Raw genomic sequence first — 19103 nt, forward strand, 5'->3', positions numbered from 1 at the left:
TCCCCTTGAGCTGAAGAGCTGAGGGACAGCGCCCAGGCCCAGAGTTCAAGCCCCATGACTAACAAAAAAAAAAAAAAAATCTTCCATCAAATCAAAAAAAATAGTTTATCTCACACAGGATAAACTTATACTGGGGCCTAATTAAGTGACTATAGTGTCACTTCTTGGATATTCCTTGGGTGTCTTTCCTCTGTGTCTCAGAAAGTACGAGACTTGAGAAACTTGGTTAAATTCCAAATCCAATGTTATCTGCTCTGTTATCGCCAAGCAAATTGTAAGCTGTAATTCTAGTCCTAACAATATTAATCTTCTTTAACGAAGAAAAGGATTTTTCCCCTTTCCTTCATTTTAAGTAATTGTCTTTATGAAATGCTACAACACTAGCTATGAAAGTGACTAGAGAAACAATCATACTCTACTGCTCTATCTAGATGTTTAATCTCAACAATGAAAAGTAAAAGTCATCTCAGCACCATGAGGTCTCTATGACAGAACTCAACCACCTCTCATTAAAGACAAAAATACAATAAGGTCTGGGAAGGTGGCTCAGTGGTAGAGTACTTGCCTTGCATGCACGAGGCCCTGCGTTCAATTCCTCAGCACCGCATAAGCAGAAAAAAGCCAGAAATGGTGCTGTGGCTCAAGTGGTAGGGTGCTAGCCTAGAGCTGAAGAGTTGAGGGACAGCACCCAGGCCCAGAGTTCAGCCCCCACAACTGACCAAAAAAAAAAAAAAACAATAAGCAGGGCACCAGTGGCTCACAAGGTTGATATCTAAGTATTACAGTTTAAAGCCAGCTCGGACAGGAAAGTCTCTGAGCCTCTTATCTCCAATAACCACCAAAAAGCCAGCCATGGAGCTATGGCTCAAGTGGTAGAACAAAAAATATGAAGGGCAGAGCCTTGGCCCTGAGCTCAAGCCTCAGTACAGGCACAAAGTAGAGAAGGGGTTAGGGGAGAGGTCCATAGCATTACATTATCTAGCTTATCATTTACTCTACAGAAGCTGCTTTTATTTTCTCATATTTACCATGTGAGAGGGCTATTATTACTCTCATTTAATGAACCTGAAGCTATGGGAGAATAAACAGAATGACACAAAAACAAACAAGGGAAATGAAGAGCAGTTCAGTTTATTCCATCTAAATACCACACTTCTCTTTGAAAAATAATACTCCAAAATCGACTCTCACAGAATCTCAGGTGTTGGCTATTTAGTAAAGGAGTCTTTACTACTTGCTTTGTCCAATGAGTGGCCAGTATTAGTTATTAAGTAAATTTAGTTGTCAGTACAACCAAGTAGTAGGCTTTGAAGAGAACAAAAAAAAAAATGAGTTCCTGCTTTTGAGTCAGACAAGAAAGGCTCACCCAAAAAGGAGAAAAGGCCCAGCCTCCTACCTCCCAGATAGCCCCTTTGTTTTCTGGGACCACCAGCATTCCAGGGACTGCCCCTTGAAAGACCAGAGCCCTTCCCAGAAGATAGCAGTAAGTCCTTCCTCATACAAAAGAGAGAAGGAAGCCTACCCATTTCCTCCAGCACAAAGCACCCACTCCCCTCCCCAGGGTCAGCAGCATATCTGGTTCTATCATTGGAGAAGATTCTAGAGCTAAAGGAAGATTACAAATGCTTTGGGCAGAGCCTCGCAGATCTATTCTTTGAACTGAACCTGAAAAACAAGCATTACACTTCACAGTAAATCAACCCTAGACCAAGCCCTTTAAGAGACTGAAAATTTATTCTACCATGTAGACCAGGAGAGTCTTCTGAAGACTAGGAGAGGAAGAAGTGAAGGACTATCTCTTCCTATTGCAAATTTATTAGGTGAACAAAATTATTTACTCCGGGCACTGGTGGCTCATGCCTATAATCCTACCTACTCAAGAGGTTGAAATCTGTGGATCATAGTTCATAGCCAGACAAGGCAGTGAGACTCTTATCTTCAATTAGAAAAAGCCTGACATGGTGCTTGTGGTTCAAGTGGTAGAATGCTAGGCTTAAGCAAAAGAAGCCCAAGCTGAGAGTTCAAGCACCAGGACTGGCAAAATAAATGAATAAAATGATTTGCTTATTCTATAATTTCATATTCTTGTTTATCTCTGACTCTCCCTCTTGCAAACACACACACATCCTTAAATCAGAGATAAGAACAAAAGTAACTTGCCAATATTAATCTCTAAACCTATCTTTCTATCTTAAAACACTAAAGGAGGGCTGGGAAGGTGGCTCAGTGGTAGAGTGCTAGCCTTGAGCTAAAGAGCTAGGGACAGCGCCCAGGCCCAGAGTTCAGGTCCCACGACCCCCCCCCCAAAAAAAAACACTAAAGGAAAGCTTGCATGCTGAGTATTGTAATCAGAAACAGAAAGGACAAATACGGTGTTTCGCATCTCCTCATTGGGGTACTAGGCAAAATTTCAAAATGGGTTATGCCTCTTTCCTACTTTCCTCTGTCCTATCCCTGCTGTTCTCCTTTCTCAGACATTCAACCCACTGAACTAAGGCAGCCACAGGCTCCACATTCCACTACCTCTTATACCCTCGGGGGGGGGGGGGGGAGGGGGTGCTGATCTCAAAATTTTCAGAGATTAATAGATTAAAAAGTTACTCTAAGTTGCTGTTGGATGGCTGTGTGGTCTCTTTATCTCATAGTCAAGCTTCACTTAACAATCAGGGTACGGTTTCTAGAAATGCATCCTTAATCCTCCTTGTATAAACCTCACAGCAAGTATTCAGACAAGCTAGCATAGCTAGCTTACAAAAGCACTGGGATCCTGTTGATCCAAATATCACTATGTGGCATAGGAAAGTATATTTCCTGTAAAGGAAATACGTTTTATCCCAAATAAATTTCCAAGGAAAGAAATTTCAAATGATGTCATGAAACAAATAGGAAAAACATATTAACAACTATTTAATTTTGAGGAAGAGAAAGTATACCATCTGGATCTTAGGGCACGCCCTCCCCCAGGGGCCCAGGGGCCTATCTGTATACATCTCCAGGTTCCAGCTTTCCTCTTTTCCTTTGCTTGTGACCTATAGGTTTCCTGAAGGATAAATTCCCTCGTTTTGGTTTGCAATTTGGTGTGCCCTGAACTCTCACTGTAGAAGAAGCAGAAGCCATGATAGTTGGGACAACAATATGTTCTGAGTGATTCACAGTGCAAAGGAAGGACAGATGGAGCCTCGTACAAAAATTTGATTTTTGTGCTTATCCAGGATCAGACTCCTAACTGAACTTTCAACAGCAAACTCCCTGATGCCTCTCTCCTTCTACATGGAGCACAAGAGGGCTGTGGAGGATTTTCAGCAACTATTTTATTCTCAGAATTCTTTCTGGTAAAACCACACACTACTTGGCAATGTTTGAAGCTGATCTTAACATCAGAAGAAAGGAGCAAATAATAAGTTTCAGGTGAGAAATAGAAAGTGACTAGAGGTGATAGGAAAGGGAGATTGGTTCTGGCCTTCATTTCAGATTCCAGGCCTGTCTCTAAGCTGAGATCACAATGCCACCTGAAGGGAGAAAGATAAACTCAAGCATCTCTAATAGCCCCTCAAGTCACAGAATTTCAATGGCAAAATAACACTGGACTGACAGTTTGCAAATCATAGATGTCATAGGCACATAGGAATTACATTGTATCTACTTATCTAAACCAAAACTCACAAGTTACTCCAAGGAACTCTGCCATGGCAAACCTGGCCCATAAACCTGATGCAGGATACGAAATGCCCTATATCAGCAATGCTGGGCCTCTCGCTGGCATAAGGGAAAGCAGACATTTAGACCCATCTTTACTCTTCCCACCCCCACCCAAGCATGACCTAGAATAGGTCCTAAATAAATATTGATTCCCATTGAACAAAATGCTAATTCCATTCATACCTTAATCTCCGTCATTAATCAGTGGCACTCATTCTGGATTACCAACCACCCCCTCCCAGTTGTCAAACTTCTCAGCATACACTGTGAGCCTCTGGCATTGCATACAGCAACATCCAACAAGGAAAGCTTTCTAGGAAAGGATCTGCACAAGTAGATTCAAGAACTCACTCCCCATTGGGGAAGCTTGCCAGACCACAGGGCTATGCATGTCCACAGCTGACAGAAATTCCTGGTGGATCAGAGTGCAGCATTGCATCGGACCAGTGTCTGACTCAAAGCAACTAGCCTGCTACCTGGCTCTGGATCCCCATCTCCAGGGTAAGGTCTGGTCGGCAGTCCTAGACATGTCCTATATTGATAAACTACAAAGAAAGAAAAAATGTTTACTGATCCTAGAATTTTAGGAAAAAAATTAAAAGTAAAAAGTAAAAGTTGGGATATTATCGAAAAGTTCAACTTCACGGCATGTCTGAAAGATCCTGAATTCAAAACTAAATTCTTACGGTTGTTTGTGTAGTTGTTAGAAAGGCACATATCAGTCAATCAAGAGAGAGCATCGAAAGTGACTAAACTATCATGTACAATTACCCAGATTTCTGTCCCATGTTAAGTGATACTGTATCCTAGACACTTCTGAAAGCATAGATTTTTTTTGGTTCTGGTTTTTGTTTTTTGGGGGTTTCTGTTTTTGTTTTTATTTTGTCTTTTTTGTGCCAGTACTGTGGCTTAAACTCAGGGCTGGGAGCTGTCCCTTTGGCTTTTTTGCTCAAGGCTGGCACTCTACCAAATGAGCCACTGCTCCACTTCTGACATTTTTTGCTAGTTAATTGGAGATAAGGCTCTCATTGACTTTCCTGCCCAGCCTAGCTTCAAACCTTAATTCTCAGATCTCAGCCTCTTGAGTAGCTAGGATTACAGGCATGAGCCAGCAGTGCCTGGCTTTAATAGTTTAAAGGAGCATTTATTTGGCCATGTCTGCCTCTCACCTCATTCTCATTATTCTCTCCAGAAAAGCTATTTGCAACTTGGAGTCCCTTAAATCAAAAAAGGAGTCAATAATAATAGTCCTGATACTAACATTTGCTTCATCCTGGGTTTTCAATTCTGCATAAATGTTATTTTATTTATCTCAAACATTTTTTTAATCCTGATTAATTTCTCCAGTGCAGTGTTAAGGAAAGGCTAACTGTACTAAGATTCTCTAGCAAGGAATTAATAAAGGAATCAAGCGCTCGGCTCTCAATAAGACAAGACTACTCAGATTTCTAGTGGGAATATTTCATAGCACAAGCATGTTTTCTTTGGGGAATTTAACTCACAAAAATTATTAAAAATTGAGATCAAACACTGGTGCAAAGCCTCAAAGGAAATCATACTAGAGTGGAAAGATTTTTATCAAATAAAAAAAACTGAAAAGTAAAGTTTTTATAACCAAAAAAATAAAAGGCTTTCTCCCACCCATGAAGAAAATCCTTCTGTTCACTGTTTCAGGTTTAAACAGTGCAACGTCTATGGATATTTAATAAAAGTACAGATATGATCATTGTGAAATGAAGGTATGCCGATTTCACACAGCTGATCTTCAACAGAGAACAGCCAACATGCCTTTTCCCAGCCACTGAAATCTCTATTCCTGCATCCAACAAATGTCTGTGGAGAGGAGATAGCAACTGAGCCCTCAAAGGACTAACATAGGAAGGAAGAAGAGAAAAGAACAGAAGAGAGAATGAGACTGAAAGTCAAAATCAGAGTGTGTATTACCCAGTTCCCTTAGGGAATACTGAGATCTCTAGCTTGTAATACATAGGATATTATTATTGTGACTCAGATCGAGTTAATAAAACACAGCCTACAGTCCAGGGAAATCTGGGTCTGATGGAATATTTCCCAGACAAAGTATTTTAAGTATACAAGTACCTGTGTAATTTTGAGCAGTTTCTGAAATAAGAAAAGCAGAACAGAGAAGACCGGTATATTATTCATTTTTCATGCTATATGGCTCTAAGACATTCTTTTGTAATTCATATAATTTCCAAAATAAAATATTAAATATAATCTTTAAAAAGAAAGACCTGAAGAAATCACAGAAGTCAGTGCATAAAAATCCATTGAAAATCTAATTTTCACCCTTAGCATAGTTAGCCTAAAGCTACCTACCAACCAAAGACAGGGAGAATGGGATTCTTCATTTTTAATGAAGTGTTAGCAAGCCTAAAGTGATTTGTTTCATGAACAAGAAAGTGAGAAATCTTTATCCTGAATGAAATAGAAAATTCTACCTTCTTCAAAGACAAAAAAAATCCTGGGCGATTAGCGTAATTTAAAACGGGGGAGTAATTTCAGATACATAAAACTCAATCTCAAAAACATTTCACTTCCCCTAGAAGAATCTAAAGAGTTTCCTAGCCTCAAAGTGAAACATATGAGCCAGTGCCCTTCACCCAGCCTCCTGTTTCAAAACAATTCTAATCTTGCAAACTGAACCACTAAGTAGCCCAAAGAGAAGGCCACCACTCCTTTTTGAATTCCATGTGAAGGAGGAAAAGGCTTGTGTGGTGCTAACTTAAATGCAAAAGTGCTGGTGGGTGGGTACTCTCCAGAATGACCCCAGAGGTCTTAAAACCATGGCTGCCTGATCCAGGTGAAGATGATTCGGGAAACTACACATAACAGCTCCCGTGAATGTAAGTTTATTTCTTTATTTTGTTAACAGAAGTACCATAGACAAACAGATCTGTTTTCGAGAGCAAGACTGTGTTTATTATACATAGAAGGCTGGCTGTGAGGAGGACAGCTTCACTGAGTCATTGTATCAAAACAGAGGGCCGCATCTCAGAAGCCCTTCCTTGGTGAAGAAAGGAACTGTCTCCCTCAATCTCACTTCCAATCTATATACATCAATCTTCCATATAACTATGTTTGACAGAATATAAGCTCTTGGCAGTTAACTTGTTTACAATAAATGTTTCGTTTGGATACCCAGACTGTATTTCTGCCTTACAAATATCAAACACAACCCTACAACAGTCTCATTATGAGGCCGAGAATTATTTTGCTATAAAATCTTTTTATTGGGGTCTGAGGGAATTACTTTGCAGCTTGTTTTCCACTAACCACTCAGATCAGTGTGAAAAGAAGTACATTTATTCTCTCACGCTGTACTAATTGGAATTCTATACATTTCCACAGCAGAGTATTCCGCACCAACCCTGAACATGTAGGTTGCTCCCCTGTTTTGCTGTGGTGGCAAAAAAATACACATGAAACAAAATAGTTGTTAGTAAAAATCATGGCATTTCCTACAGTTCCCCCTCCCCAAAGTCTTTTGGGAACTAATGATCATTTGTGACAACACTGGCAGCCTTTCAATGGTAAGCTTCAGTTGGGGGGGCGGGGGAGGCTTGACAAGTTAGCCATAAAAATGTGCTCAAGGCACTGGCTATAAGAATGAGCTTGTAAATGGAATTTGTTTTACTGAATTTTACCTATTGATTCATTTCAGAAGGAAAAACAAAAAAGTCAAGGTCATCATATTTCTCCCTGTAAAGTAGTTTGATTGGATCTTAGATGGATAACTTTCCTATTTAGAGAACAATTCACTACTCTTCTACTCCCTGAAGGATAAAGGACTTTTCTTGTCTTCTAATACCAAATTTGCCAAGCCTAAGGACGAGGTCTGTGTAAAGACACCTTAGAACTTCCAGAGAGTGGGGCTCAGCCCCGTGCTGCCCCACTTTCATGGAGGGCATTTCCAGCAGCATTCTGAACACCTGCTTTTTAGAGGACAGCCATGTATCATTGCAGGCTTTTCTTGCTATATTTTTTTGTAATTTTGCAGTTAGTACATAAGCAGGTTGCTATACTGTCTATTCTATGTACTTGTTAGTAAAGTCACCTTCAATATTTAAAGCATGTATACTTTCCAAAATAACCAATGGTGGAAAATTGAGTCACTTTATAGTGAGATTCCAATTTCTTTCCTTCTAATTACAGGTGACATAAATAAGAATAAATAATGTTTCATGCCTCTCACTTTCTAGCAAAAAAGATAAATTATTGATTTACAAGTTATGGGTCATTAAGAAATAACTTTATACTTAAACAAGAAAAATATTACATCATCAAGCCTCATGGATCTTTCTTGTTAGTATCAAAAACCACTAGCTTGCAATATGAACTAATGGAAAATTGTTAAATTCATCTAAAATAGTCATGCCTTTTTAAAAATAAAGATGCCCTTTTAAGACCTTAACTAGTTAATTGCTATTTACTCTGGGAGGGAGGACAGGGAGAAGGTAATCTGATAGAATAAAAAGTTTTCTTTTACTATATAACAAAAATTCCCTCTAAGGCAAAACGACACTATGCCAACTTCTACCCAGAATTAATATTTAGGTTTAAATTGTAAAGTCCTCAAAAAACAGAACCACTAATAGACCCTTAGCTCAGTGGTATTCATCAACACAGTTAGGCTATGTAAATGCTAAAACTGAAAAAAAAATCCTTGCTGACAAAGGTATTTTAATGAGGGCACTACTAACTAGACTTCTGGATTGAATAAAAAAAAATTAAAGTTTTTTACTTCATAAAAATTCTGTCTATCTTAGTCCTTTATTTTGCCACCCACCGAAAAGTATTACACTCAAGAAAACTCAGAAACCGATCAAAGAAATTGTCTGCTCTAACTCTATCAACCGAACCCAACCTAAGGCTCCAATTTCACTATGGCCATCAGTATTTGCAGTTTTGGTGCTCCATGATAAGCAAGAAGACTGGTCTAACTCCATCACTGTAACTTAGCTTTGAGGAGGCTCAGTGTCTATTTAAAAAAAAAAAAGTGTCTGAAAAAGCATGATAAACAGAGCCCAAGGCAAAGAAAATGAACCACTGCTGCCTGCTAGGGATCGTCCGTCTGGGCAAAGCAAGCTGGAGGTCCTACAAAAAGAATTCTAGATGCAATGGCTCAAAGGACTGTTGATTAGAACCAGATCCTCTGTGCCCAAGTGCCAACCCATGTCATTCACCTGAGTACAAATCCAGTGATGTTCACACATGGAAATTCAAGTGCTCCCACAAACCTATGTGTGCTAAGAAAATGTAGGGTGCCGGTTATTCAGCCTCAACTTTCTTTCCCCCTTTAGAATGTTTACGAAGAGTAGGAACATCAGGCAAGGGACCCCAGCTAATCCTTACTTGGTAGGGCTTTCTCATAAGAGCAGTGGTCATGGATTTCTGACTTCCATTTCTCACAGATTGAAGAAAAGAAGGTAAGGGTGAGTATACCTCAGGTAGAATTTAAGAAAATGTGATATTCTCACAGCATAGAACAAGACAAAGTCAATGCTTTTTTTAATGCCTGGGCAACTACTTTCCATGGACATCTCTCTTAACTTTCCAAGGAAGAATGAGAGCCAAATAGTTTCTTCCCCAAAACAGATTTTACCTAATAAACGCTACCAAATAAGAGAAGCACTTGGGTTATTCTGCATCTTTTCCAAGACTAAAAAGATTGTACATTGTGTGACAGGTCCACCTCATTTTTCTTAATGATGTTTTTATTATTCTTTCACTCAATTAAAGCAGAAATGGATATTGCATCTTCTGACTGTATAATTGTTATTGTAATCTGTTTTCGATCACTGCTTGGGAAATGGGTCCAAGGCAACATAAACTCTCCCCTGCCTCAGAAGACAAGTCATTTTCTTTTACTACAACACTTATCGAGACATTTATCATGCTGCTCTGTTACCATCTTTGGATTATGACAAAAGAAAGTTCTTGTTCTGTTAACCAAATACTACTACTAATAATAATATTTAAAACACTGACTTTAGATATGAATGAATTTGTCTAGTAAGCTACTAAATATCTCAAGTTCACCTTTCCTTAGGTATAGAAATACCTGAAATTAAAACAATGCTGTTTTAATACAGGCATAACCAGGGAATCTAAAAATATGGTTATTTTTACTGTATACAATTGATCATTTCTCAGGAGTACTGGGTAGACATTTAATCAAATTTTATCTTTTTGCAAAGAAAGTATTTTCTTCTGCTAAAAAAGTCAATCACTATGAAATGAAATGGATTACTAGCTTTCTAACCAAATATAAAATGAAAAAGGAGTTTTTTTAAATAAAAAGGTAGCTGTGGTAAACATGAAATTCAAGGTATTTTTCCTATGGAAAAAAAAAAAAGGGCTTCTAAATCACCTCTGTCAGACCTAAGTGTTGTAAAGACATTTACTCTCGGGAATGCCTATTTCTTCTATATCTGTGCAAGTCTTCAAAGGAAACAAAGACTCTGGGTTGTGCGTGCATTTCAGTAACTGTGCAGCCATCATGGACACCACACCGTCACTCTGGTGCAGAGAACATCCACTTTTATAAATAGTACCTCACGGTGCTTCCCCTTCGTGTCTGATCTTGGTTGATACGTTACACTACAGTTTAGTAACCAACTGTGCTACAACAGAACTCCATTCAACAATAAAGCCACAAGTAAAGGAAAGAACTCAATCAGCCTGATATACTAGCACATGACAACAGTATGAGAAACAACCAAAACTGAAATATACTTCCCCACAGGATTTTTATTATCATAATAGATTATAGCCATAGTTGCTAAATACTAACACTTAAATGTTTTTATTTCTATTATTTTTTTTCATTTTAGGCATCTGTTTAAAACATCTACTAGGTTTTCTTTTCATTTTCTTTTTTTTTTGTTTTAAAAGTATAAGCATCAATTTAAGAGAAAAAAAATAGCACACCATATACCCAATCACCATAATTACATAGCTAAGGCACATTTATACATAATATGTCTTCCTACCAATTTTTTCAACTCTAGAATTAAGTAAAACTTTGCAAATATGGTCAAAAGACACAAGTTCTGCAAGGCAATTTCTAATGCTTTTCACTAACACTTAATTATACTTATTTCACCAAAAATGTTAAATCACTTGCTGTTAAAGCAGCAAAACAGTTCTGTTAATTGGGAAAAAATTATATAGATAGAGCTCTATGATTTTGAAAACTCTATCAAGAAACATTTTTTTTAAATAACACTGCAGCATGTCATGCTTCTGACGCTTCTTTCCATGTAAAAGAAGAAAATAAACGTTTTGTTGTTCAAAAATAGCGAAGGAAGCAGCATGACTTCAGAAAATGAGAAAAGAGCACACACTATTGGGCTACATCTGTGTCTTTTGTGTTTGTGTTGGTGTTTTTCTGAGGGTCTTCGATTGGTTTTGTTTTAACTCATACTTCAATTCCACTCAGGGTGTTTACTTTGACTTTGAAATATCTATCACATTATCCTTAAGCGGCAGGATGATAAATCCTTTGTATATAAAGATCCATTTTTAACACAGAGACATTTTCAAAACCTCTACTGAACTTTAAAATAAAAGAAACTCATAGCTCTCCTCACTGGCACCCTAAATTCAGGCTGGAGAGCAAGGGTGATCACAAGTGTGAACAGATCTATACAATCTAAGTCAGCAGAGGGGAATCACTCATTTTCAAATTGCTGGGAAGAAAAGAAGGAAACTAAAAGGCGAACTCTCTCCTTCATTTTTTGAGCTAAGCATAAAGGTCTCCTACTTGAAACCATTTTCAGTTATTTCCTTTTTTTTTTCTTTTCAAAAAATAATGAGTTAAAATGTATGGGTTAGGTCCAACATTTCACTGCTGTTCTTACTCTTGAGGAGTAGGGGGAAGGGGATGTGCTGCCAAAGCTTCTGAAAAGAGAGTTTGGGCTGCTAATTTTCCGTTCACAAAATCTAAATTCTCCTTATGCATCTCACACAACTCATGAAATAATATGAAACAGTATTATATCACTGCAAATTGAGACATTTTTATCAAAATAAAGAGTAGTGATGCCAACATTTCATTTGTCATTTCCCACTTGTCACTTCTCACTGACAAACTGTTACACACACAACTTTTGTCAAATGCTCCATCTTTAAATATGTTCCAAAATGCCATTGTATCTCAGCATTCATGTAAGGAAGATAGTAAAAATTACTATTCCTGTACATTAGTTGCAAAGATCTCTTTTTAAGGTTACTTATTAAATGTACAAATATAAAGGATTCATTACAAGCTACATGCTATGGAGGATGAAGTTTAGTTTCCTGAAAAGTAACCAACTGTGTCCACAGTTAATAAACCTAATGTGGTTGTAGGAAACTTTCTATAGTGGTGAGAAACCTGTGGCAATTTTATCTCAATAGAAAACTATTAAAAAAAAACTCAAGATAATTTTACTCAAAGAAACAAACACAATTTGGAATCCTAACTCTAATCACATTATATGTCTTTTCTATATTATGTATTTTTTCTATTTCTATATTAAATTCTGTATTTTTTTAAGAAAAGTTCATTTTTAAGCTATCCAAAGATAATTATCGATCCTCACTTCTTACTATCTTGTCAGCTGTACACCAAACAATTACTCTAGTCTTACCTGGAATAAAATTGATTTCTTTATCCTTAAAATGACTCAAATCAATATTCTCAGTATGTAATAAATGATGATTAGGCTGTTTTCCCTCCATACAAAGATAGACAGGCTAAATTTTTTTTTTAAGAAAAAAGAATCAATATAGGATAGATGTACAGATTCTACTGGTTTAAACCCTCAGAACAATGATGATATTACTTATTTCTGTAGAGGTTAAAAGCAGATGTCTTAAGAGATATCTCAGTAGTTAAAATACTACACATACACACACACACAAAGACACACACACACACACAGCTGATCTTGAATATATAATGGTCAGTGGGTTTCTGCTGATGGAACATAAGACTTCCAAAATTACTTGAAACACCAAATTATGCTCAGGACTTTGAGGGTGGATACCCTATGTTCTGTTTAATGTGTATGTTCCATTGCATATATTTTTTTAACCAAGTATATCTTTATTTTAATAACAGGCCTAAAGGACTAAAAACACTTTAGAGAAGGGCTATTTTTCTACCTCAGCAAAACTACAGAGGACATGCTGGATTGTTGGATGACCCCAAAGCCTAAGTTCACTCTATTTAAAAGGTTTAAAACCTTTAAATTAAAAAAAAAAAAAAGGATTGGAAAGGAAAGTTTTTCTCTTTTGAAGCAATATGAGTCCTTCCTACAAATAAGATGGTTCCTACAAATAAGAGTGTTCTCTCATTTTCTTTTCTTTACAGTTATATTTCTAAATTTCTAAGTACCATAGACATTCCATATATAAATATCAATAGTCTTTCATATCTGTGCTCCTTTCAAAAAGTGAAATGTATCTGTTACTGCTAATGCAGTGTCTACACCTGACCTGAACCACCTTTCTTTTACTCATAAGCAAAAAGGAAATGTTCCACATGTAGACAATTAAACTAACTGCTGTTGTAGACAATGTTCAGCTTCAAATGAGGCCCTGCCTAAGTCTTGATCACATTTGCTTCCCTACTTGAGTATATCAGTGTGTACTACATAATGATCCCACCCCCCCTTACAATAAGATAGTTATGCTCTTGAAAGGGCTGTCAGGTAGCAAGAACAGGTTTATTTTGGTGGGCTAGCTATTAGATGACTTGGACTTCCATAAATCAAGTGGTTATTTGTTAACAATTAGTTTTCAAAGATAAGCAAATGTTTTCCAAAAAAGAGCAGGTATCTCTGTAAGAGAGTCTCAAAGTTTAAATATTTTTCCCTATAAAATCTAGAACATTTAACACTCCTCTCCCCCCCAAAAAAAATCATAAAAATTCATAGGAAAGTGAAAAATATCAAAAAGATTTCTGATGTTTAATGCCTCCTATCAGCAAATACACCATCTGGTAGATTCAGGCGCTGTTCATTCAGTTTAAATAAAGCTGTCTGAAAGTTCTTCTTTAAGCCAAACATTAAAAAGCGAAAATGCCTATGTTAACAATGAATGGAGCACAGTAATTTATTGCTACTTAAGCACCACTGGCCAGTACCTTCCAGCAGCCTAGGAGGAAGGCAAAGCGCCTGGCTTCCCTCTGGAAACTTGCTTGGCATCGCTTTCATTTTAGGCTGAAGGTTGCCTGGCTCAAGTATTCCATGCAGCATAGACAGTACTTTAGGTGCTTATGCTAATAGTGGTTAAAGAGATCATCTGATTCTTATTTTCGTCATCCTTAATAATCTCTTCTTTTTCTGAGTCTTCAAATAGATCTACAAGGTTTAATCATCAATTTCACAAATATAAATTTCCCTACCATTAATCATCCTTTTTCAAAATCCTTATGGAGTGAATTACTAGCTGAGAGGGGACGCCAATTCTAGTAAGTGAATGTTACCCAGCAGGGACATAAAGCTGTCAACACCACAGTGCTCTTGCTTGCTCTAAACTCTCCCCCAACCTTCATATGTTTTTTAAAGAGATATTAGCCTCTTTTTCCCCCCAGAAGACCTTCTATAAAACCTGACTGTCATACACATCTGAACATTTGTATTTTACTACATACATGCTTTGAAACACACTGCTTAAATAAAAGCAAAAACATCCTAGAAAGCATTGGAAAGACAAAACAAAATGAATCTTGTCTAACAGTCTTCTAAAGCCACTACATTGTAAACAATGCACTAACTTTTAAGTTCCCTATTAAAGCATAACCCTAGAGACTATGATAGAGTGTGCACTACTTCCACTAGTTACATTTAGGCACTAAAACAATCCCCTTCCTTATGAATACTTAGTTGTCATCAAACATCATAACAAACTCCTTCTCTCTAAAAAAAAAAAAAAATAGAACCACAATAGAATTTTTTAGTCCAACCTATGCATCCAAAAACATGTATCTATCTCACTGTGTAACCAAAGCTGTAAGATAAATTGTTATTTTATTGAGCAACCAATTAACTTAATGATTTCCCTTATGAGGGGCATGGGTAGAGCTTTACAGAATAAGGAACACTAAAGATTAACAAAAAATTATGGAGCTTCCAAATTTGGAGCTTTATTATTTAAATTTTATCTTATTGTGTCCACTATCATAACTGACATGAACAAAACTGCAACATCTGAAAATGACAATAACTGATGGGGAGCTATACTTTTGTAGTTATCTATGCCTATTATATTAATTGCTTTATGAGGACAATGTAAGCATAAGGCTGCAGGGAGGTAGAAATATAATCTACTTTATATTTACTCTATGTTCAAAGAAAAAAAAGACCTTTCAATTAGAAAGTACTCTAACAAGAAGTATACTTTAAACATTTCTTAAAATTTAGAATGTGCATTTTAAAAAAGGCTTGGCTTTCCTCCAGTCTATATACATGATTAAAAGTTACAAAGAAATGAAATTATTGACATCTTAATGTACATTTGGAAACTATATAAACCTAAGCCCACAAAATAATTATTAACATTCAATAAGAAAGCTTTGTACTATCGAAATTTTATATTCTAAGTTGTTACATTTTGAGATTCCTCAAATTAGCTACTTTCTAAACAATCTATTATGCTATATAGAATAAAAGCTTTCTTTAAAAAAAAGTCTTGAAAAAATCCACCACATAGAAACTATATTAACTAGTTTACTGGGATTATAACTGGTACATATTAAAACAAAATGTCATCTTATTTTCAGTTTGGAAGGCATATAATAAGAACTTCGATATTACTAAATTAAGTTAAGCCTCAGAGAAGTGACTAAGGAACTTATTAAAATAAATCCATTGTTCATGTAGACAATAATTTTAGTTTGAGTCAAATTTCTAGCAAGTAGTCAAATGTGAATTATGGTTCCAAAAAAAATCGAAAAGCAATCACTGTTTTACACTAAAGATATCCCCTGGCCAACAGAAAAAGGCAGTTTCTTCATAGTTCAATACAATATGCAAAGGTAGGGGGGAAAAAAAACCTGTCTGGAGGGAACACAATTTCATCCTGAAATGTTTAGTACTCGTTCTATTCAGGAAATCATATTAGGTCTTCGGAACCTGGCATTGCAAACTCATATCTTCTTATATATAAAGGCACTTTTAGAATACACTGACTCCAAGGATTTGTAAAAAAAAAAAAAATATCCACCAAACATTATCAGCACTTGTCATTATCACCAAGAGTTTGGTCCTACCATATTTGTTATAGCTTATCATATCATAATTATATCATAATACAATTTTAAGAAAAATTCAAGGCTATTGCTTTAGTCTCAGGACAACAAATTAGTTGAAAAGTGGGTTACTAAACTAAGTTTTCCTTTGCTTCATTGAAATATGTAGTCACATCCCCAAATTGAAAGAACATAAGCCACACTCTGTAGCCAAGTATGTTAAAAAAAATTCCTTTAAGAATCAATACAATGATACTTCCCAAAATTATGATTAATACACAAAATATCTACCATGAAGAAGCAAATCACAAAATAAGTAAAAAACAAAAAAGTCATTTATTAAATGTGTATTTGTAACTACTTAAGAAAGAACAGGCATTTCAACTGAATCATATGCTTCAAAATACACCCAATGGACACAGAGAATCTGAGAATGGGAGTTTATCACCAAGTTTTGCCACTGTTTTGTACTATTTTATGCTAAGCAAAATAAAGAATTACATTATAATTAACTATTATAAAATATTAGGAAAAAACCCTTAGAAGTGGACAATTTTAAGGAGTGATTTACCCAAAACATACACACACACACACACACACACACACACACACACACCTGCATACCATGTAGAATTGTGCACTTTACATGCAAAGACAACTAGGCAGTTGGCATGCAAATCCTAAAGTATTTCAATGTTTAAATTTCTCTCTTATCTTTGTTTTATAAGATTACTGAAGTAGACACTTTTTTATGCGTAGTAAAACAACAACAAAAGCTTGTCTTTAAATAATATAAATTCCTGAAAGGAGAAACAGAAGATAGGTAATAAGACTACCTTGTTATGTTCCCTTGTTCAGTAATTTATAACAAAGTTACAAGAGCCTGCGTCTAAACTTTACCAACAGCATTAGAGCAGCTAGTGGCCTGAACGATTTTCCAATATTCTTTATTTCTCACTTGAAGCGCAGCAGTACATAATCCTAGAGTTGTGTCACTCGCTGATCTAGCAGCACTGTCCTAACCAACTACAGAGTCACATTTAACAATCCTGTGCAGGTAGTAGCCTGAGCATTAACAACTGTCCCATCAAAGCCAAGACACCTAAATGTCATCCCTAAAACAGATAGTCTGAGGCAAAGCAAAGGAGTTAAATCACTAAAAAGCTCTCTAGGAAAATCTAGGAACAGTTAGCTGGCTGTGACATAAACCTGCCAACACCTCAGCACACAGTGGCAAAGTGCCCAAAAAATGCCACCCTCTGGGTAAACCACTTTCTTGTTTTAAACTTGAGATGAAGCTACCAGTTTGCAGAGAGGCTTGGGCACTATTTGGCAGCCTGGACTTGACTTCCTGTAATCCTACACCGACACAGCGCCTAATCAACCTGAACTCTGACACCCGGGCCTTTATCTCCGGGCCGCGGGCGGGCCGCGCACCTCCCTGCTCCGGGCTGTTACCTCCCACGGCCTTGGCCACCGCGCCGTTGGGCCTCCCGCGGGCTCCCATGGGGCTGCCGTTCTGCTCCAGTCGGGCCACCTTCACCGGGGGAGGCCCCTTGACGTCTGGGCTGCCGCTCCGCCGGTCGGGGCTGTCCCGCAGACACGGGCTCTCGCTCCGCCGCTCCATGCTGCTCCGACTCGGAGACAAAGTTCCCACCGGCAGGTCGCAATAAAATGCACTGGGACCTGAGGGAGGGGGCGGTGGGGGGGAGAGAAAAAGAGGGAAACCCGCTCACACACGTGATAGACATTCAGGCCAGTGGCAGGCCCGCCGTGCGCGGGCTCCGCAGCCACGCAAACTTCCTCCCCGCGCTGAGCCGGCTCCCCGACGGCCCGGCCCCAGCCCTCCACCCCCCCGGCAGCCTCGAACTGGACACGCCGCGACTGTCTGGGGCCCCGTCGCTGCTCCCCGGGAGGCCGCCCCCCGAGGCGCCCGGAGCCGTCCAGGAGCGGCCGGTTCACGGGGGCAGGGTTGGCAGACACCGTGGTGGGCTGCAGAAGCCTCGCTGTCTGGGGGTCGGGGTGGAGCGGGGGGATGTCTCCCCCTTCCCCCGCCCTGGATGGGGAGCCCGGACGTCCCGGAGTCCGCACCCAGATTAATCACTTGACGGATGCGCCAGGCTGGAGCCAGAAGGCCAGGTGAAAGGACCCCCGAGTTTTTACCTTTACAGAGCAAGTGTACACACACACACACACACACACACACACACACACAGCACCAACCCTAACTCCCCCGTCCGCAACCATCCACACGCGTTCCGAGTTCTTGGCCAGGGTAACTTGCATCGCAAGAGTAGGGTTGCACCCATTATTCTGGAGCGTTCTTCTCTCCATCTCGTCCAGAGCGCTTTTCTAAGAAGCTCATCCGTATTAAAACACCGAGGGCAAAACGCGCGGAAATTCGCGGGTGCGGGAGCAGCCTTCGTCAGCCCCCCCGGGGTTCGGCCACTCCAGAAAGTTTTTCTCCGGGTGGCTCGGCGGGACAGCGCGCTCCTTAGCGACGCCAGGAGCCTCGGCACCCCCGGCTTTGTGGGGCGAGGGGCGGATTAGGGGAGGGGAGACACCTGGTGAGACGGCGCTCGCTTTGTCACTGACACCTTCGGGAAGCAGAAAGCCCGCGCCCCCCGCGCCCAGCGCAGGGCGAGCTCCGCCCGCACTTTGGCAGCGGGAGGGAAGCCGCCTTGCCCTCGGGTCCTGGAGACGCGGAGGTGGGGGAGAAAGGGAAGAGGGATGCCGCGGCGGCCGAGTTGGGGAGCGGGGGAGTACGTGGGCTTCGAGAGTGGGGTTCCACCCGCATCTCCCTTCCCCGCTTTGCCGTCCGATCGCCCGGTGCCGTTGCGAAGGAACTTAGCCAGCCCCGCGCGTCCCCAACTCCCCGAGCGCGGCGCGGAGCCCTCGCCCCGCATACTTACTGCTCACGGTCTGTCTGAAACTTGGCTGGCTGGGGCTCTGTCCATGGAGCAAAAGTAGAGAATCCAGGGTGGAAAGTTTCGGGTGCTTTGCTTTGCAGCGTTCTCTCAAGTCTTCCTTTTTCTGTCCTCCTTTCCCTTTCCTCTTCCCCAGGTCCTAACGTTTAAGGTCCTGGGTCAGGGTGTCTTCTTCTGGTGCGTAGATGGTTGTTATGATGGTGATGGGGGGGGGG

The 19103-nt window shown here is 39.3% G+C and overlaps 1 protein-coding gene across 1 annotated transcript in view; it reads right to left on the minus strand.

Annotated features, from left to right (window-relative positions):
* The window catches only part of Satb2 (SATB homeobox 2), a 179444-nt gene extending 160421 nt beyond the window's left edge, over positions 1-19023 (minus strand). The window contains exons 1-2 of the mRNA XM_013020782.1: positions 18874-19023; positions 17420-17647 (exon numbers count right to left, since the gene is read on the minus strand). Of these exons, the coding sequence (XP_012876236.1) occupies positions 17420-17588 (169 nt within the window). The 5' untranslated portion in view covers positions 17589-17647; positions 18874-19023. The remainder of the gene's footprint in view (positions 1-17419; positions 17648-18873) is intronic.
* Between the last annotated feature and the right edge of the window lie 80 nt (positions 19024-19103).

Source organism: Dipodomys ordii, unplaced genomic scaffold (assembly GCF_000151885.1).
Source record: "Dipodomys ordii isolate 6190 unplaced genomic scaffold, Dord_2.0 Scaffold1, whole genome shotgun sequence".
Lineage (NCBI taxonomy): Eukaryota > Metazoa > Chordata > Mammalia > Rodentia > Heteromyidae > Dipodomys > Dipodomys ordii.